At 44.4% G+C, this 21452-nt stretch overlaps 1 protein-coding gene across 1 annotated transcript in view; it reads right to left on the bottom strand.

The window, feature by feature from the left end:
• Positions 1 to 21231, bottom strand: part of MAMLD1 (mastermind-like domain containing 1) — a 35935-nt gene extending 14704 nt beyond the window's left edge. The window contains exons 1-3 of the mRNA XM_010569135.1: positions 21085 to 21231; positions 18478 to 19747; positions 18044 to 18264 (exon numbers count right to left, since the gene is read on the bottom strand). Of these exons, the coding sequence (XP_010567437.1) occupies positions 18044 to 18264; positions 18478 to 19747; positions 21085 to 21231 (1638 nt within the window). The remainder of the gene's footprint in view (positions 1 to 18043; positions 18265 to 18477; positions 19748 to 21084) is intronic.
• Between the last annotated feature and the right edge of the window lie 221 nt (positions 21232 to 21452).

The raw sequence follows: 21452 nt of genomic DNA, 5'->3' as shown, positions 1-21452 counted from the left end.
ACTGCACCCCAAGGGTCTCGGGCTCTGCACCACGCTCCCTGCTAATCTGCAGTGAAATGCAGGCATAATTAAGAGTTCAGCGTAAAAGAAAAAAAGACATGGAGCATTAAATCAGTCCTTCTGTTGCCCTCCAGGAGCAACTCTGACCACAGCGAGCAATGCGAGAAGTCCCCGTTTTCAGACCAAAGTAACAACTTCACTTTCAGACAAAGGCTTTAATTTTTGACCTGCACTTACGGTAACTTTTCATATCCGCGTCCCCTAGAGGCTACCTGATAGTCAGGGAGTGCCCGCTGCAGTCAGCAGATTACCAAAATGCTCTTTCTAGGTGGTTAGTTCAAGACATCCAGGTGTGAAGACGGAGCTGTCAGCTTATCGGGTTTGAACCCGTAAGATCTTTATTTGTCGCTGCTGTTGTCCCCATTAGTTTCTTGATGGAAATCATCTTCTCTATCACCATAAAATACAAGTGGCTTGCTCTGTGCTAGGGGAGCATCACATCAGGACACGGCTCCGCTGCGTTACAAGCAGGCTACAGAGGAAGGATTCAGCATGAACTCTTGGAAACCTTCAGACCTTCATCAGGCTGTTTCACTTCTTTTAGAGATGCTAGACACAGCCTATTTGCAAGGTTTCCTCCACTGAGAGAACAAGAAATAAGCTCCCCCTTTCTGGGGAAGACTCAGCGACACCAGGAGAGATTCCTGGCCCATTTCTATCTATTGTGAAAAGAAGGAGCAGCCAACAAGCTCCCTTTTCTCCACCTTCTGGGTACAGGCTGCTTAGAGCTCCCTGTAAGAATAACCCAGATTTCGGCATCCTACTAGCGCAGGGGCTTGACGGATAGATTTGCACCTTGTCCTGAGACACACCACTGCAGACCTTTTTGAACACCGTCATGATTTGGTTTTACAGTTGTTTTCTTTAGACCCAAACAAGCCTTCTTAGAGTTTCAGTTCCAACCTTGCCTTCTTTTGTTTACTAGTCTCCAGATCCCTATCACCAGAGATGTCTCCTGGCTCCATATATTGTGAACAAACATATCATTACTAGGTGCAGGAGTCGGCCAGAATTCCTCTTGGAAACAGCCGCCAGAGAAGAGCCTGTCCCCCAGCCGCTCACCCGCGGTACTGAGGCAGTAAAAACCCATCAAAGGTACTTCTTTCCAGCCACCGCACTGGAAAAACAGACAGAAATGAAAATGCTTTCTGAGGCAGAAGTTGGCTATTTAAGGCACCTATATGACTTTCAACTTCACAGACTTTTGTATATTGGATCACCACAGCTGCCGCTGCTTCCAAAGATGGAGAATAAAGGTACCTCCAGCAGACAAGGGCCAAGCCTAAGCGTGTTGTCCAGGCTCCCCTCACCGCAGACCACCCATCGCATCTCGGAGGTGCGCATTAGGGTGAGGTGAAATTACCCTTTAAACACCTTTTCCTCCACCGGGCACAGGAGGAGCCTAAACGATGGGAGCAGGAAGATGAATCCCAACCAGTCACAGAAGAAGGCTGACAACGAAGAGCGCTAAACCCACATCTCCCAAGTCCCAAACCAGCGCTTAACGCAGCTATTTTGCCTTTTGTCCGGGGTTCAGCAGCCCCGGCTCCACAGCTTGCGCTCAGCAGAGCGAGCTCCGCTTCACCTTGCTAACGCTGCTACCTCCCACCAGTGAATCCCAGCTCCGCAGCACTCCCTCCCCATCAGCGTGCACCCACCTTTCCATTTGCGCGTGCTCGCGGCCCCCAGCCAGCAACGCGAGGGCTTGTGCGATGGACGCGTCAGCCTGGAGAGCATCTTATCGTTGACCTGTGCTTATCGAGAGAACATGGAAAGGCAGAGGAGGCTCCACCGCCGCGGTCATTAGCCGACAAGCTGCTTCAAAGGGAAGCGACAGTTGTGGTGATGTTTTAGGACCGACACACCCAGCCAGGAGTAACGCACCAGTTGGGCTATTTATAATCCCTGATTCGAGAGTCTTAAAATAGCAGTCCTTTTATTTTTACATTTTTCGGCACACTTCTATATTTAAGCAACTCCATTCGCAGGCTCCACATCAAACACATCACTGCCAGTCTCGGAAATGAGACGGCGCTCCATGCCTCCCCACTGAAAGCAGAGGTGAATTCCCCTCTCCCCACGGCCCCTATCTCCTTAGCCAATGTGATTCGAGCCCCTAGGCCTATTCCCATGTATTTTTACATATAGACCGGGTCTTCCAAACGCACAAAGTAAGGGACGTGCAGCATCTGCCTGCAAACTCCGAAATGTAGTAGAGCGGCAGAGGTGTTTCACAGACTGCAGTACATGGCCGCACGTGTGCTGCTCTTATCGACAGACACCACAAAGTCTCTGAAGGAGTTAATGGGTCCTACAATAAAGCAATCCCGATTGTTTGTGTTTTTCTTAAAAGCAAAGGTCAATATACAGAAGTAGTCAAACGAACCATGGCTGCAGGTCCGAAAGGAGAGCCCTCTACGGCCTCGGCACAGGTGTAGCTATTTGTTCTCTGCTCCCCGGTGCCACAATGTACCTTGGTTGGCATTTCTTAATGACTGGAGAATCCATGTGCTCTTTGTAAAACAATTATAAAATATTCAGGGCAGGAGAAAAAAAATCCTTGCACAGCCACGGTTCCGGCAGACTGCGTAGGTGTCAAATGGTAAATCGTTAGGCATTTTGTTTTAACTGCAGTTATTTATACCCTGGAACTTGTTATTAACGTTAGCCATAATTAAAGGGACTAATATGGGACAGCAGAAGCATGGATGGCCCCAGCCAGACCACCCCTCCTTTGGCAGCGGAGACTGGCATAAGGAGGAACATTAAATAGAGGCCCCGTCCTAAGATACTTCAGCCAAGAGCTTCAGAGGGGTTGGTCCCAACCCGTGAACCCCAATTTCTGTGCTCAGCCTCACCCCCCAGCACCCCTCCTCCTGCCTCTGGCCACAAACCCGGCATAAAGCAGGGGTGCTCTGGGGAGAGGGTACTGCAGGGCTGCAATCCCACCCTTCCCCATCAGCAAATCCTTTCTGACCAAGGGGCGCACGGATAGGACACATCCTGGATTTGGCCTAGAGTTGCATAACCATCCCTGTTAAAATTCAGGATTAACAGGTTATATTTTCATTTACGAGATTGTTATCTGCCCCGAGAAAGGTTTCCGATTTCACCAGCACTAATCAGGATGCCACAATGGATTTCCGGTCCCGGCGGTGAGGCTCCAGAGCTTTTGTACCTTGTGGAGCCGGTTTTAATTCAAATCTAACTGGCAGAGCTATTGTAGGCTGCATGTTGAACAGAAAAAAAAAATAAACCCCCCTCAGTTACATGCTACCGTACCTTTTTTCTAAATCCATTTCATACAGACACAAATCCCTCTGACCACCAAAGCATCTGGTAGCTGCGCTACCTCTCCGGTGGCCCTGAGCAAAGATCCCCATTACAGTTCTGTGCCTTAAAAGAAACGTGCCAAAAACCTGCCCACCTCAGGTTCTGATTTATGCCGTTATCATAAAAAATAAGCAGCAAATATGTCCCGTATAAAGAGATTAGCGTGCCCTGACAGCCCGTCCTCCCGAACAAGACGGGGCTCCGTGCCCTGCGTCGTACTGTCGGCTCACCGGGCATTTCACGTTTTAATGCTATCACCCGGACACGACACCCCGGCAGAGGAGATGCAGTCGGCCTAGGAGGACAGTCAAGTACGAAACTACTGATGCCATAATTATAACTGGGAGGCCAAACAGACTCCCGGGAGGGACTATCTTTGTGGACAGAGAGGGGAAAGGCTTGTTGACGACTGGCTTTACCAGATGAGTAAATCAGACCTGGGTTATAGCCTTCTCGTTCTCCCCCTGCCTCCGCCCCCAAGGACTGTGTGAGTCACTGGAACTGGAGGGAAAATATACACTAAATTCTACAAGTGCAGGAATTAAAGAGACATCTACAAAGCTTGCCTCTGGCACTCGATACCAGCTGCAAAATTGGGTTAGCTCGACATTGCTGCTGGAGGTGAACAGACCCAGGAAGGCTGGCTGAGCAGCAGACGAGCAAAGCCCCTCTCTGCAAAGCAGGTGAGCTGAAAGCTGACTGCAGTCTCGTTGCTAAAGCACGGAAACACGTTTTTAAATTTTTAAATCTGGGAGCGGAGTGAGAGCAATTAAGAAAACAAACTCTGTTTCCTGCACAAACATGAGGCTCAGGCAGTTTGCGATTATGAGATACATGCAAATCCGCAAGTCTGGTCCGAGCCAATTTTTGAGGGCTGGAGACCCCCGCAAGTGCTCCGCGGTTCAAAACCGCTTTTCCTTTAACAGTCAGGTCAAGCACATTTCGGCGTCGAGGCTCTTTTACCGGTGAGAGCGCCACCAAATCAACCCCAGCTGACATTCACGCTGCCAGGCAGCAGTCTGGGAGATCTCCGTAAAGGGTATTGCAGCTCCGGAGAGGAAATCTCAAATGTCTCGTAAATCCTGCCGCGGGGAGTGCCACATTGCAGGGGGCTCCTTCCAAGGCTCTCCCGGTTTGTCCACTCGGACGGACGGGCCGCCAGGGCCTGCCGGCGATGACACCCGGCTCCCCTCCCGAAAGGATGCCACCCGAGACGTCTGCCCGCCGCTGGCCTGTCCCCTGTCCCAGCCTGCCCCTTGCCACAAGCAGCGTTCAGAAACCGGTCGACAAACTAACCCAGCAAAGAAGCGACAAATCACTAGGCTACACCGGAGAGTCCTTTTTTTTTTTTTTTGCCTTGGCGCTTTCCTTTCTCTTCCCTTCCACTGCTGGACCTGAGGGAAGGGTATAAAGGCTGGTAAAAATGAGTCCAGAAGCCTTTGGTGCTTCTCCCCAGGTTGGGGAGGCTTCCTCGGGGCTAGAGCTGCGCCTGCCGCCGGGGTCAGCTGGGAGGAGGGAGAGGAGGGCAGGGGAGGGAGAAGGGGAAAAAATGAACAGCTGCAAAGCAATTAAGCCTGCCTCCCTGCCTTACTGTCCAAAGCAGGAGGCAATCTAATTCAGCCTGGTGCCTCTCTTCCTTCAGCCGTCTGGTGCCTGCCTGGGATTCAGGAAAGGGGCTGTCTGACTGCCCACTTTGTCTGCCGAGCCAAAGGGGCCCTTCCCAGCCACAATTTCCAAAGGAAAGAGATCTTGGCTGGCAGTGTCTCTTCTTTGCTGAGAAAAACATGTGCTGAATGTAGTGGCAGCAGCTTTATAACCCTCTCCTGCCCTTCCTCAGCAAACAAGCGAAGTGGAGTTGGAGCAAGAAAATGACCCCGCTGGCTCCTCCGCTCAGCACTTGTCTCCCGGCACAATGAATCAATTAGCGTCCGATCATTATTGTGGTAACTGTATCTTTCACAAGCAAGATTCTATATAGAGATAGAATAGGATGTTTTCTGCTCATTTCCTTCCTGTCATTCCAATCACGAACTACTGTTAAAAATACAATGCATTTAAAGTCTGTCATATTTGCAAGCATGTGTTCCAGCTTCCCAGCTGAATGGCTGGTCTTTTGTTTTCTGCGCAGTAAAGGTATGGAGGAACAGCGATAAAGGGGAGCCTATAGTGCAACTGGGTTAGAAACTCACCCGGGGCGTATACAGAAGGTCATCTCATTTTCATGTTCCTAATATCAGGGATTACTTTAATTCCTTATTCTGGCCAACTGTATCAGTTTATAATCCATGGCGCAGGACTCCTTCCAGCATGTCTAAGGTGGTACTTGTTCTGCTATTTCTTCAGAAATTGGCAAAAACGTTTTTATTCGGAAAATGTTAGTGCAGCAGTAAAAGCCTTTTAGTACACAGTCAGAAGGAGAAAATAGGCTCGGTTAGGAGAACAGACTACAATTCAACTTTACTTTCGGTTGTTTGACAGTAATCTAGACAGCAGGCAGGTACCCTCCCTCTAGCTTAATCAAGACAGAAATAGGCAAAAATGGGTATTTTAACTGCAGCGTTTCATCTTATGAAAAGCCTCAATACTGCTATCATAAGCAGAAAAAATAAGAAATCACAGAAAGAGCACTATTTTAGCTCACCATACTGACAAATGCTTTATGAAGTACGAAATTCGAGGAAACCTCTGTAAGCTAAAGCACAGTAGTTTTATATATCGTGTCAACCTAGAATGGAGCAGCACACCCAAGCCAGGAGCTCCTTTCTAATCTTATTCTACGTAGGGTCCCTGATGAAGGTCACAGTTCTTTTTAAAATGAAAATTTATAGACATATAGATATATGCCATCTATGCAGGAAGAAGCTCAGACTCTGGACTGGGCACGAAATGGATTTGTCCATCTCCCCCCTCACTGCCAATATTTTTTCTTAATAAAAAAAGTTCTCATTAAATGGTCAGGTTTTATTTTCTTTTGTTTTTTTCAAAGTAAAGTACAACATAAATAAACGTTGGGGATTTTAGACAGTCCTAAACTATGGGAAAACACTGATATGTCTAGCAAAACTTTTTTCGGTTTAAGATTTACTCACATTGCAGGACCATCACACAGTCTATGGTGATGTTATCAGCACTTCTCTGTTCTTGCTGACCTTAAGCACTCTTAAAACATTAAATACAGAATATTTTCTGATTGCCATTCACATTTCAGTGAGAATAATTCACTTTAATGAGAGAAGAACTTAGGTATCAAGTGAGCCTACCTCTGTTTGAGAAATATTAGCACACTTTGGGGAACTGCAGAATCACAAATAATGACATCAAGAGTCCGACACTATTCCTGGAGAACTTGTAACTCCCGGTTACATCAATGGGAATTTGAGATGCGTAAGGATTGCAAAAATCAGATGTTAATCTGCAGCGAACAACACAGGTATGGGCAGTCTGCATTTTTGCCTTGAGCAAACAAGAACCAACAAGACTGCTAACAAGAAACAAGCACCAGTTTCTAACTGCATGTATAAATAGGCATTAGAAACAACTGTATTCCTTAAGTGAGTCATTATATCGTAAAGAAAACTTTTACAAGAAACTTGATCTTGTTTATAAATTTCCCGCTTACATTTTTTTTTTTTAATTCTTTCCTTCCCACTCATAACACGCGCACCAACCTCGATAAAGAGACCTGCAAGAGATGGAAACCTGATGCTTCGATTAAAGACCACAGAATCATCACTATCGACTCTGGCACCTTCAGTTAACAGGTCCTCCACTTTTTCCGCAGCCGAATAACTAATGCACTCTAAACACAGACCTTCTTATCAAGCTAAGACAAGCTTACTCAGCTTTCTCCTGGCACAGGGAGATTCAGCTCTTTGGCTCCTGGCGGCTGCTCTCCGGTGCAGGCTGGGTCCGGGCTGTGGGAACCACCACGCTGCCTTCAGCGTTCCCCTGTGCGGCACTAGGCACAGCACTACTGCCGAGCCAAGGACGAAAAATACAGCAGGAATAGCTTAATTCCAGCTCTAAATGAGCTCAGCGGGGAATCTAAACAGTCAAGTCAATTGCCAGAATCTGCACTTTTCAACCTCGTTCTGCTCCTTTGATCAGACTGAATTTTGAGCTACGGCGATTAATGGACTAATAGAGGAAGTCACAGGGTATCTCTTGGGAGAAGAGGGAAAGGAGAAAAAAGTCTCTCATCCTTGTTATGCATCTATTCTGCTAAACGCCACATTTCCACGTAGGAAATGAAAAGGCCGCTGCAGAAAGTCTGCTGACTGAGCTGGAAAGGAGGAGAAAAAGGGGGTTGTACGAAACAAAAAAATAATGCTCAAACGATCATTCATTCATTGCTTAAACACGCCCTTCGGAGCGATGGTAAAACAGACTATCCGAATACAAGTGCCACGTAAACTACCCTTCAATCCAGTACAGTAACAGTTTATACTTAATAATGCCACAGAGTAAAGGAAATATTAAACACATTTATTATGCAAAGAGAAGCTTCCAAAAGCCCTGAGAATTTAAGTAGTGAGGGAAATGGATTTGTTTATGACGGGGATACATACTACTGGTATCCCAGGACGGTATGTCCTCATCTTTCTGGAAAAGGAAGAAACACATTAACGTTAGCAGTCTGCAATCACAAAAGAAAAAGAGAGGGGAAAAGTCTTTATTAAGAATTTTTTTCCCTCATTTGCTTTTGTTATTGCTGTGCCCAAGAGGAGGGGGCAATTTTTCTTCCTGCAAGGAGCAAATTTTGTTCTGCAATTCATGACTGTAAAAAACAAACCCCAGAGGACTACAAATAATCACTGGACTGATTAAAACATAAACTTATTCAAAGTTTGGCACGTTTACAAAATGCTGGCACTAACCCCCAGAAAAAAAAACCAAAACAGAAAAGCCCAAAATAATTCAAATGTAAACTTGAGCTGAGGTAGGAGCAAGTGCATCAAAGCTTCCAACTCTCCCTCTCTTTTTATTGTAGCACTAATAACGCCATTGCCAATGATTACTGTGCCCTTTGCTGCATCCTTCTCCTCCACCTTTAGTCTTTCTTGAGCATACAAAGACTATATACATACATGATTCACTCTGCTCTCAGAAATAATCCTGTAGTCGTCCTGGAATGACCTCCCACTGCGTAAATTTAGGTGTGTGTGTTTGAATCTTTACAAGATCAAGCTGTTAATGTGATGTCTTAGAGCAGGATATCATACTATTTTGTCTATGTTACAGGGCTTACCCTCCTTGTGGGTCTCTTATTAATTCTGTAATGGGGAAAAATAGCTCGGCACAGCTTGTCCGTAACCTACATTCACATCTGCATCTGTCTGACACTGATCTAAGGTATCGCGTTTTCATTACTTCCATGAGAAATGTTAAATAATTTTGCTGGTTATATAGAGAATATTATTTATGCTAACGTAATGTATCTCCTACCTCCTTCTTTTAACATTCCCATATACAAAGGGTTAAGTTGTAATATAGGATTACTTTTTGTTAACAGTAGTGCTTTTAAGAATTACGTACTGACAATATTTTCCTTTAAATATGCTATAAAAATTTAACTTTAAAACGTACGTGTAATAGAGTGATTAGCCTTCAAAGCCCTAAGAAGAGCTGCTACATTCTGATTGTGGGTTTCTATCAATTATTAGTGCCGGCTGCTTGAAATAGTCCAAAGTGCTCGAGACAGAAATATTACACAGCCAACACAGCAGACTGATATGCTTCCTAAATGTACAGGTTTTGAACACAGCTCATAATAGTGTTTGGCTTTCAAACCTTAATGTTAACAGCTTTGATGGGACTGCTTCTAATTTGTATTTAAGACCCATTACCTCTTCCTCTAAGCAATCTTCGTGAAACATCATTTGTTCTAGGGGGATATTTGCCATCCAGCACGGCTCTGTAATGGCCGTTAATTCACACCATTTTGCTTGCTCCTGTATTAATCAGCAAACTGTGAATCATCCCAGTGTTTCCAGACTCGCAGATGTACGAGAGAACCACCGAGGCCAGTTCAGTTTCTCTCCCCATTCAGACCCGGAGACAATATCAGTTCCTGTTTACAGCCACGGCTTTGTTTTCCCCCACCCACACGCTGAAATTTCTCCAAAATGCCCAGAGAAAAAGAAAAAAAAGAGACTGAGTTCATTTTACCAGGAAAGTTATTTCTAGGTATTGCATCTGAGACAAAACATGTTTGTACTTTTATTTTGTGTGCAGCGTTTACTGCAGCGAGGCAGAAATGACAGAGGAGCAGAGCAGAAGGACAAAGTAGGCTGCTCCAGTCACCCCACCCTGCCGAACCGCCGTCCGGCGCCAGGCACATGATTTAACAGCATCTGAGGGACTCTTCTCATTTATTTGTTTGCTTTTTATTCTAATCGTTACATTAGACTTTGGTTCTGTAAGTATTTCTGCCTTGTGGAATACAGATGTAATTTTAGACTACTACGAGACAATACTAGGTAGAAGCCCCCTCAAAAATCAAGGGTACAAACCATGCTCTCACAGTATCACTGCAAAAAGTATTCAAATTCATTATTAATTTAGGCATCAAATTTTAGGTAGTAAGAAGGGCACAGTTTTAGGGAAGTGAGCACATTTTCTGAAAGCCAGGCTGCTTTTAGTTCAAAATAAGCTGCCCCAACTGCCATTTACTGAGAAAGATAGAGAAAACACAGACAGCAAACAAACCTATCTTCCACAAATGTGGAAAAAAAAAATGGAATTAAGATGTTCTGATATGAATGGGAATTTACAGCACAGATGAAACAACTTGGGTGTACAACAGGGTCATGGAAACCATTTCACACTGTGCCATGAACACACCTTTTCAATATATGAATTATGGGTGCACTGACTTGTAAGTGAAGATGCCAAGTAGTGTGTCTTACCCATTGCTAACCACTATTCATGTTGTTATTTTTGAGAATGATACACAGAAGGAAGTTATGGCATTCATTATGAAGCCAAACAGCAAGAAGGTCACCGAGTCTTTCCCTAGATTCCTAGGATGTTTGTAACTTCATTGCATCTAAGGGCACAGTTGAGAAAAAATCTATGTTCAAAACCTTTTGCTCAACTGCTTGTAAATTAAAGATTTCTGTAAATGGATGGGGTTTTTTTGTGGTAATAAAGAAAGTAAAGTGGGTTACTTAAAAAAAAAAAAAAAAAGACAAGAAAATCTGCACTTGGGGCCTGATTCAGCCAATGTTTAGCCCAGGAAAACTTGTGAATATTGCTACCAAGCTGCCTAGAGAACCCAATAGAAACTGCCCACCTAGGCTGGCAGGATCAGAGTGGTTTTGGTACAAATAGCTGTCAGAATATGGTTTCACATCAAGTGAATCAGACACTTCTTAGCATGATACCACCACTTTCCCTACACCTTTGAGAGAAGAGGTTCTCTCCCACCCCGCACTGCAGAGCAGAAGGAAACAACTGTCTGTTGCTTAAAGTTCAAAACCACAAAAGCGAGGTTGTTTTTTTTTTTTTTAGAGTTAATGCAGAACCTCTGTGCGATAGCACACCCCCTCCACTCCCCCCGCGGCTGTGCGGCCCTGCCGGGAACAGAGGGGGACACACAGAGCACTGACACAGCCGGTGTCCTGGGCACCAGGAACCTCACTAAAAGCAGCCCGTCAGGCTGAAATTCAGCGCCTTGTCCTAAATTTCTCCGGGATAAGTCACATTTCCATCTGCACGTTCACAGTACCCGAGTACTACTTCCTCTTGTCTTTCTCCACCAAACCCCTGGACAACACCACGTCAGCCCGCACGCACAACGCTCCCTCGTCCTGCAGGTACCAACGACTTTCTTGAACACCTCCCAGCACCCCTCACTGGTGTTTATAGTACCGCCCGAGTCTCTTTTTTCTTTCCAAGTGGATTTTAATTTGTCCAGCGTGAGATTCCCATGGAGTTGTCTGTGTCCTAAGTGCTAAATTGCTGGCAGAACCTCTTGCATTTTATTAAACAGGTCCTAACTAAGGGAAAGACCCGGCCGGATTGAGGAAAGTGCTGCAGCTTTGATGTAGTGTCTGCATTAATTTCAGATCCAAAAGGAGGGCAATGGTGAGGGTGGGGGAGGACGCTCCCCACATGGTGTTCAGAAGGATTTGGTCTATTTACAAGCTTCTCCTCTGCAGATTGCTTCCCCTAATGATGTGCTGCTATGTGGTGTCCAAAAGTGCTTTCAGCGCGACAGATAGCTAAACTGGAAGGAATGATGAGTGCATTAGGCAGAGCTGCTAGAAATATCAATGCCTGTAAACATCTTAAAATACAAGCCAAAGAACTGGAAAGGTTAAGATACAGCTACAAGGGCTCCACTACAACAGTGAAATGCTTTGAAATACCTGTAATGTAACAGAAGACGACAACGCACACGATTTAAAAAACACTGCAAAAGAGGAATGGGGTAAGAAGATCGAATGTGAACGAAGTTTTTTGCCTTGATTACTGCACTTCTGAAAATGTTGTATTACTGTTGGCATGTTGAGGCCAAACACCCCATTTCTTTTCACAAGTTTACTCCTTACTTTCCAAAATTTATCTGACATTATTTATTCGCAGGGGAGGGAGGGGAAGGGAGAAAGTAGCAGTCCGATAGTTTCAGTCAAGCTCCTTTCAGACTCTCTTGAAGGAAGGGAGGGGAGAATCTCCAAGTTTGAAAAAAAAATACCAACTCAGTTGCAAGTGCACGGATAAATATAAATTTAGAAATGACCATTCAAGAAGGTGTTTTTACATCTGTGGAGAGGTCAGACTCCAGGCTCAGCCTTATTGCTCTCTGTAATCCAGATTCATCACCAGCTTCCTTTATTCGCCTATTCAAAGGCACTTAATTAGCTGAAGGGCTTGTTGCTTTGCCATCAAAAGCTCTCCAATCCCTCGAAGGCTTTGCTTCGGTATTGTGCTACCATTGCCCTTTGAAATCAAATCTATTTTTCTTCTCCACAGCATTAGTAAAAGAAAAAAATAAGTAATATTTTAAAAACTTTTTCCAGAGAAAAAAAGAAGAAAGAAGGGAGGAAAAGAAAAGAGAGAGGAAGAGAAGAGAAGAGAAGAGAAGAGAAGAGAAGAGAAGAGAAGAGAAAAAAGAAAAGAAGAAAAAAAAAGAAGAAAATGAGGGGGAAATACCAACGGAACTTCATTCAAAGTGGCTTTAAAGATAAGTTTGACACTTAAAGAAAAAGGGGGTGGGGGATGCAACTGCAGATGAAATCTGGCCAGTACTTTTGGTCTTCTTAATAATACACGATACCATAGTTGTTTTATGTGTTAGGAAGACTCCTTGTGACATCTTGGAAATCCCAAATAAAACATGATTTTCCCCTGTACTTACGAGAGGACTGTATGTACTCGGATGCTGTGGGCTGTGTTCTCTGCTTTTCCAAACTCTTAATCAATCTGCATCAGAGTTTATAAACGAAGTGCTGCTGAATCAGAACAGTCTCACCTAACAGTCATGGTGCGCTGACTTTTCACTGGCAGAAATAACTTCACATAACATAGGACACCCAGGAATCAGTCTGTGGTATTAACATTTCTGTTTATATTAATAAAAGCTGGTTTTTGTATTCCATTGTATTTATTTAACCTTTGACATCTAAGCTCTGGGTCAGTTTGCTCTTTATAACAGTGCATTTCTTCTTCAGTTTTGTTTCTATATTTAGAGAACTCATGCTCAGAAACAAGATTTTTTGTTTAATTTTCCCCCCCCTAGTATATTTAATCTAGCTCAGGGGTTTTGGTGTTTCTCTGCAACCTATAATTTACTCTGCCAACTCAGATACTGTATTGCTGCTTTCACCACAGTTAAAGAAACACTGTCAAGTCCTTTTCAAAGGTTTTTTTTAAGTCTTCAGCATGTTCTTCGCTATCTCATATGCAGTCCACATGTAGTAAAATACAGCCTTTTCTACTGCAAATAATATTATTTTTCTCTTTGTCTCTTCTATCATTTTTCTTCTACCATCATTTTTGGCAATGTAGCTGAAACAAATATACCCTTCACTGACAATCCAGTATACAACTATCTGGGTGTCAGCAGGAACGCGGAGAGCTCTAAGAATAGCACATTTGGTTCCTACAGCGCAAGTGGAGCTCAGAAATGCACAGTGTGTCCCACCCAAACAATGGCTATTTATTAGCTACCTTCCCCCAACAAAACAACCTTTTAAGCTGTGTTTTGGTTTTCAACATTATACACACAGAGCAGTGGGCGATAGTGCCCTCCTGCCCGAGACTCTCAAATTTTAACTCGGACAAACTTGGGCTTGGAAAAGTAATGGCCACTCAAAGGGTTTCTTTTATTCCAGCCTGACTTAAACTGCAAAGATCACAGGCTCATTTTCCTGCCTTCAGGGGAACCCTCCTTTCTGTTCACAAGGACCTGTGTCTGTTCTTATACTGGCGGGAGTAAAAGAAGAGCTCTTCTGGAAGAGCATTGCTGAAGGCAGAATTGGGCCCAATATATCTGACATGCCAGAATAGGAGATCTGCAAGTACAAACTGTATTTAGACATGAAATCAGGGAGATGCCCAACTATTTGACCTGCCTGGGCAAATGCAGCTTTTCATGCGCCCAGAAACAGCCAATAAAGTCAAGTGGCTAAGCTTAAGCCCAGAAAACAGCGTGTGATAGTTTTGGAGACTCTCTTTGACTCTGGCATTTACTACCGTCTTTATATTGTGGATTTATGAGTCCAGACCTTTGAGTATAATTTCACTCAGCAAGCATTAGCCCTACATGAGTAAAATGAAAACCTGCACATATCCACAAGAGCAATGTTAGCACCACCAGGCTTTGCAATATCGCACAATGCAAACTGTCAGTGCCTCAATCAATATCCATCAATGCTCAACAATAAAGACATAGTGCTTCAGATGGGAAAAGATTAGCCCTTATCAGATTTACCAGTTGTCCAGGCAATACAGGATCTGGGATGCAGACTGATTACACTTAAGAGATATACCATGAAGTACAAAAATGGTAGAGCTGTGAGGTGCCAGTAGTAACCCAGCTTTTGGAATGTGGAGTCTTTGCTTTAATACGCATTAAAACAACAGCAAAAAGCTCACTCTGGGTCTATGTCCCAGCCGCTGCTCTCTTCCCCATGTTGCTCTGCCTGCTACAAGGATCAAATTTCATGGTTTATTGTTCTCTCTCCAACTGGCCACCATCCACATTCTTCTTCTGTACAAAGCTGCACCTCTTGCTCAAAAGAAGAGAATACTATGCCTTCTTTTTATAAATTTTAGTCACATTTACAAACACACACACAGAATAAGGGGATGACTTTTAAACACTAAACAACATTCCAGGGAATGCTGTTACTTTTCTTGGAGCAAATTTCTGTGAATGAGGCTAAACCCAGCAATTTTTCACCAGGTTACTAATTTCTGAAGATGCAGAAGTTGTCTCCCCTGTCTTCTGAATCTTTAACATTTTGCCTTTTAACGAAACAACTGCTCTATGCTTGAAAAGTCCTATTCATCACCTGCCTCAGGAGAGAATTAGCACCAAGATTCTGCAAAGCTCAAATTCCGCTCCAGGTACGCTGCTGGAAATCAAACCCACAGTCACTGGAGCTACTTTGCTATAATGAAGTAAAATTGGTACACAGCAGGTTGGGTCCAAAATTTCAGTATCAATGTCCCAATGTAAATAAGAAATCTATTGCAGACAAATAACAGGTCTACATGCTAGATTCAAAGAAATGTAGCAAGTATGCCAGAATTTTAAGGTTTCCTACCTAGAGGATTTTTTCCGTGTCATTTTTCTTCTAATTCAGCACTCAGGATCCATTTTCTTCTATGAGATTTGCAGTAAAGTTATCAAAACCTAACAAAATGTTCCACTCCTAAACATCCACCGTTTTTCTTCGGCAGCTCAACAGACTGTAAAACTGAAGCACTGTCATCTGGTGTATAATTATTGTAATAAGTCTTACCTGTAAAATGAGGGAGGCACCATAAGCTTACCTAACTAGTCTGAAAATATAAAATGCTTATCACCTGTAATCATTGTCTTAACTGTCCTTGATCTTTACTGATAGCTGCCAAATTATAACTCTCCCTCTGACAGTGAGAATCAGCTAAAAATGCAGCACAGGCAGAGCACTAAGAAAGTTGCTGGAAGAGGGGCTATTCTGGCCAATTAAAAGAGACTCACTGCAGGAATTTGTCTCCTTTTTTTTTTTTTTTTTGGCTAATCAATGATGTAGGGGGTTCAGAGGTGTAAGACAAAAATGCAAAGCAGGAAAAACTAGGGCACAGGAAACCTCAGGAATCCAACAGGGACGTGGCAATTCTACACACCCAGCGGTGGAGCCAGAAAAAAAAATATGCTCAAAGGTTATGGACATATGATCAAAAGCAATCATGTTACTGCAGTTAAAAACTTACTAGCCATCATCGGAGATGCAGCAGAACACTGTGAAAGTATTCTTCACCCACACTCCCTCCAGAGTAAAACATCTGATGGGCAGTAATTCATGAAGCTGCAGCAACTCACTCGCTTTCAACTGTATGTCCATCCATACCCCTAGATCCCAAGCCAGCAAGACCCTCCACTTTGTGTTTAACTTGGGTCCCACCGAACACAAACAGGGTCCTCACATGCTTCATGCTTAAAGCAACATAATTGCTTCAGGCCTTTGTTGAATTTGGGGCTTTATATTGATAACTCTTTAAAGTGAACTATATATGCTACACCATTACATGTTGTATATTTGGATAAGCAAATTCAGTGAGTCACCAGTCCTTCCCAGTAGTCTGTTTTAAGCTGCTGTGTCAAAGCAAGGGAGTACTGAGCATGCACAACTTGGAAAAGAGTGAGTTGATCCTGAAGTGGCACAGTGGAAAGGCGCCTCATTGATACACCACTAAGAACCTGACATTTAGTAACTATCCCCTTACTTCTCATTGCTACCATAGGACAAGGTTACACCGAGTCACTTACATTGAAGAAATCCATCTCTATAAGAACCAGTCACTTAGCAGGGAAGAAGGGCAAAGAATCCCAGGCTCTGGAGTGTATTCCCCAGCTAAGCACCACACTCTCAAGTAGATCCTAGCAGAGCTTCAGAGATCAGTCTCTGGTTTGCTGGGTGAGAAGTGTTTCATTCCTTCACGAGGAGTTTATGGAGTGCCTGTGTGCGCAGCTAAACAGCTTGAAGGATTCTGCTTCTTAAGTGTTGGTTCAGCCTAACAAGGTACTTGGCTTTGGTGGTGAGATTCAGTGTCTCCTACTATTCTTCCTAACAAAAAGATAGCTATTTATTCCTCACCCCCAGGCTGCTCTCAGACTGAGTCCCCAAGCCCTTTCTTGCTCTGAAGTCCCTGTTCACAGTAAATCTCATCTGGGGTAGTAGTGGATAGTGCTTTCCACCTCTCCTTGAGTCTTAGGGAGAAGGTTGCTGGAGAGAAATCAGGGCTGTGTCTCACTCCTGCCAGCTGCATTTTTGCATTTACCAGCTCAGTTGGTATCGCAGATCAACAAAGGGTGGGGAATGGCCCTCATCCAAAGCAGGGCATTGCTTCTGGCAAATGCTAGTAACAGGTATTTCAAGTCTGCCTCTTTGCTATTCGGGAGATGTACTGTTTGACCTGCTGTCCATGAAGGAGTCATATTTTAACTTCACTTCTCGCTCCACCTGATCTTTTCTACCCTCAGAAGCATAACACAGAGATGAATTTGTTGAAGGGCACCAAGAAAAAAAAAGATATTCCCACTAAAAGGATGATGGGAAACATGTTACGGGAACATCTCTACCCCTTACAATATAAGCTAAATACAAATTCCACCTATACACATAAAAATAATTTATTTTAGTGGTATGAAATGTGTTTTGCCTAATAGCACAAAGTTCTCCACTGGGCTAGAAAAGATAATGCATGGTGCAATTACAGTACATTTCAATTGAAGAACTGCATTCGGCTCTGGGGCCCCCAACATAAGAACGACGTGGACCTGTTGGAGTGAGTCCAGAGGAGGGCCAGGAAGATGATCAGAGGGCAGGAGCACCTCTCCTATGAAGACAGGCTGAGAGAGTTGAGGTTGTTCAGCCTGGAGAAGAGAAGGCTCTGGGGAGACCTTACAGCAGCCTTCCAGTACCTAAAGGGGGCCTACGAGAAAGCTGGAGAGGGACTTGTTACAAGGGCATGTAGTGATAGGACAAGGGGTAATGACTTTAAACTGGAAGAGGGTAGATTTAGATTGGATGTGAGGAAGAAGTTCTTCACTGTGAGGGTGGCGAGGCACTGGAACAGGTTGCCCAGAGAGGCTGTGGCTGCCCCATCCCTGGCAGTGTTCAAGGCCAGGTCGGATGGGGCTTTGAGCAACCTGGTCTGGTGGAAAGTGTCCCTGCCCACGGCAGGGGGGTTAAGAACTAGATGATCTTTAAGGTCCCTTCCAATCCAAACCATTCTATGATTCCATGATTCTATGAAATAAATGAAGTTACTCTGATAACACCAGAATGTTGTTATTGCCTTGTCCACGCACGCACCGTGCACATCCCAGAAATTCAGGAACATCACATTTGAAACACAAACGAAAGTAAAAATAAGAAAATAAACTACTCAATATTTTCACATAAGCCCTGTAAGACAGAAGAGACGTTCTCACCTGTCTGCTTTGAGATGGCAGTGTGGCAGGCTGCATGTGTCTCTGCATCCGATGTGGCTGTATCAGCTGTCGAAACTGCTGCTGGAGGAACTGGCTGTTGTTAGCCTGCTGGGACTGCTGCGGGGCTGGAGACTGCTGCTGCTGCTGCTGCTGGAGATAGTGAATGAGAGACTGCTGCCCTTGTCCTGCTGTCAGAGGTGACATCTTTTGAGTAGCTGACTCTGAGGCAAAGTGAGACAGTGGTTTGGTGTTATTGAAGGAAAACTGGTCTTGGCTAACAGGGCTCTCATTCACCAGACCTGGCTGTAAGCTACCGGATGGCTGTTGCATAATTATATTCATATTTTTGGACTGGTTTGTAGTCATTGATTTAAAAAGCGAGCTCTGCATACTTGTGGGGTTGCTGGTGGGAGTGATGTTAGAGATTAATGTACCTTGAGGACTGAAGGGCTGCTGATGCAGAGCTGGGCTTGACAGCTTTTCTGGCCTGTATGGTGGAGAAGGTCCAGTATTTGTGGAGGCCATGCTGGCAACCAAGTTGTTCTGTGGACTTTTAATGTTGTTGGCTGGTAAGCTGGCTGCTGTCAGGGTGGGCAGCATGGAGCTCTGTGGGCTGAAGGGCTGCTGGTTCAGAGCCGGACTGGAGAGCTTCTCGGACCCATAAGGAGGAGAGGGGCCGTTGGATGGGGTGCTGCTGGAAGTCATGCTTGAAAGCAGAGTGTTTTGAGGACTCTGAATGTTGTTTCCCGGTAAATTATTAGCAGGCATGCCAGACACCATAACATTTTGAGGACTGAAAGGTTGATGGTGTGGGGATGATCCTGCCCTGTACGGCGGAGAGAGACCAGGAGGAGACATAGTTGGCCAGCTGGGAGCCTGTACTTGTTGCTTAGTAGTAGAGACCTGCTTGCTAGCTGCCAGCTGCTTTAGCTGCTGAGCGTGCCAGTTGGAGCCAGGTATGTTGGGTAAGGGTACTGGAAGCATAGGTGGTGGCTGGTTCTTGCTCTGAGCTCCTGTAGAGATGGGCGATGCAGCAGGTTTGTTTGAGGGAGGAACTTGGAAGTTAGCTCCAGCAGACGATGGTCTCATCTGAGGAGATCCTCCACTGGTTGGATTGCAGCCCGGAGAAAAATCTTTGTTAGCAACATGGTTCTCCAAGTGGGAAGTCTGTGGGGAGGACTTTGGAGTGGTACTTATGCTTGGTTGAGAATGACTCAGCCCAAGTGGCTCTTCAGCCTTGCTGCACAAAATCTTCTCCAGATCCAGGTCATTGGGAGAAGGATCAGGCATTTTCGTCAGCTCTTCCAACAGATCTTGCAGCTCTTGGTCCACAGACTGTAAGCTGTTTCCTTTCTCATCGTAGTGGACAATGGTATTGTTTTGCCCTCCTATCGACCCCTTCTGATTTATTTCCGTGTTGGGTGGCACTGAAAACGGGGAACCAATGCCACCGCCATTCATGTGATTGCTTTCAAGGAGCACTGAATGACCTGCGACTCCCAGGGAAGAAGCACTGTGACTGCTGGAGAACGGAGAACTTTGCATTTCTGGACAGGCCACACTGGGATTGGCACCTTGGCCCATGGCAAGGTTTACGTCATCAAGACAAAGTCTTTTACTGTCATTTGGGAAAATGACATCAGGCACGCCACTGGAGGCAGGAGAGCTATCATCTTCCAGTTTTCTTTTAATGGATCCCTGTAACTGTGAAAATAAAAAAGGAAGAAGAAAGGATCCGTTATTGACCTTATTCCAACATGCTCTGAAGCTCCGTACTGTAACACTGGGTTGGAGATAAAGAAAATTAAATCATACAATTAAAAAACCAATCGTGAGACAAATTCAATCAGGATTTAAGTGGGTGCAACTTCACTGAAATCAAAAGACTTACAGTCAGAAAAAGGCTAAATCTCACATGTTGGCCTTAAAACAGATGTTAAAGCTATAAAATACTGTCATGTGAACTGTAATAGAAGTTTTTTAAATAGTTTCTGGTACCATTTCAATTAAGACATTATACTCCCTGCATAACAAACATGCCAACAGTTTTATGGTAACATTTTTTAGGTCTAAATGGCAGATCTGAATGAAACCCTGGACTGAATTTAGTGACCTTCTGCCAGTGACTCGGATTAAACTCAGACCTGAGACAACTAAATTGTTTTACATTCCTTATAGGCAGAACATCTGAAATAACTGGCATACTTTCTAAACAAACCAAAACAAAACAAATTCTCAACTATCTATCTAAACAGACTTTCAAGCTTCCTAATCACAGATGTTTTAGATTTCAGAAACAGTAAATAACAGCTAAACCTCTTAATTCTTGCTCATGCTTCTACGTCTAAGGCAGTATGAGCTTTGTTCCTTTGAAGGATTGCAACTCGTTCATAAAAATGGAAGTGTTTTCAAAATACAATTATATAAATATCTTGATCTACAAGAAATGGTAGAGTTGTATATCCACAAATCTTAAGGAAAAAAACCTGCCTTCTACATACAAAGCAAGTGAAACTGAAAACAATGCTTCTAATACTAATTCAGCGCAATAGGGCAATCTCTTCCAAATATAATAATCTGTGGCTTTCAATTTTAACAAGCATGACCTGTATGTCATAGGATTAATCAGACATTAACATTGCTGCTTCAAGTTAAGGGAAATAAGCGGTATGTCCTTGTTTATCAATAGAGGGAGGTAGCATTTTAAAAAGTATCTAATCAGCAATGGGAAAACCATAGAAAGTCACTGTTCCTCTAAGCCGGCTCACAGCACAGCCTCTCCCAGCTCTGGCCTACAATTGCAAGTACTGCCAGTCATCTAGTACCATGGAAAAAATTCTCATCTAATAACAGCTCATATCACCAGGAAAGCCCCACTACCTAAACCCAGTGTAACCAGACCCACTCAAGGGCTGTGGTGGGTATGAGTAACTTCCAAATTTTACACTGATTATTGAGCACATCACAGTTTTGCCCAAGAGTCACTACGCAACAGCCAGCAACTTTGGTGCTCTCAGACAACGGTGCCACAGGACCATCACCGCAGGTTGTGCGGAGGCTGCAGGGCACAAGGTGGGCACGCCTCGTGCGGCTCCTTCTGCAACGTGCACATGAAGGTCACTGGGCAAACGGCCAATGTCCACCCCTAAATTCAGCCTGTCTTCAGGCAACGGACCACAAATGCGCATTGTCCTGACGTGGGAATGTGGGAGGGCTGCCTGGTGCCTCACTCAGCTGGACCCACACGAGTGCTCTCTCATCACTTATTTCCAAATTGGTGGGCAGAGAGAAGATTGCAGGTTTGCGCCTACAGTTGCTTAGGCTATAGATGCAGTTTAGGATTAGTATTGCACATTGCCATGCTAGCATCCAGCTTACACAGACATTTGGAGGAGAGTGAGAGGATACA

This window comes from Haliaeetus leucocephalus, unplaced genomic scaffold (assembly GCF_000737465.1).
Source record: "Haliaeetus leucocephalus isolate CR32 unplaced genomic scaffold, Haliaeetus_leucocephalus-4.0 Scaffold262, whole genome shotgun sequence".
Classification (NCBI taxonomy): Eukaryota; Metazoa; Chordata; class Aves; order Accipitriformes; family Accipitridae; genus Haliaeetus; species Haliaeetus leucocephalus.
Note: the sequence above shows the minus strand (reverse complement) of the source record. Positions and strands in the feature narration are given on the sequence as shown.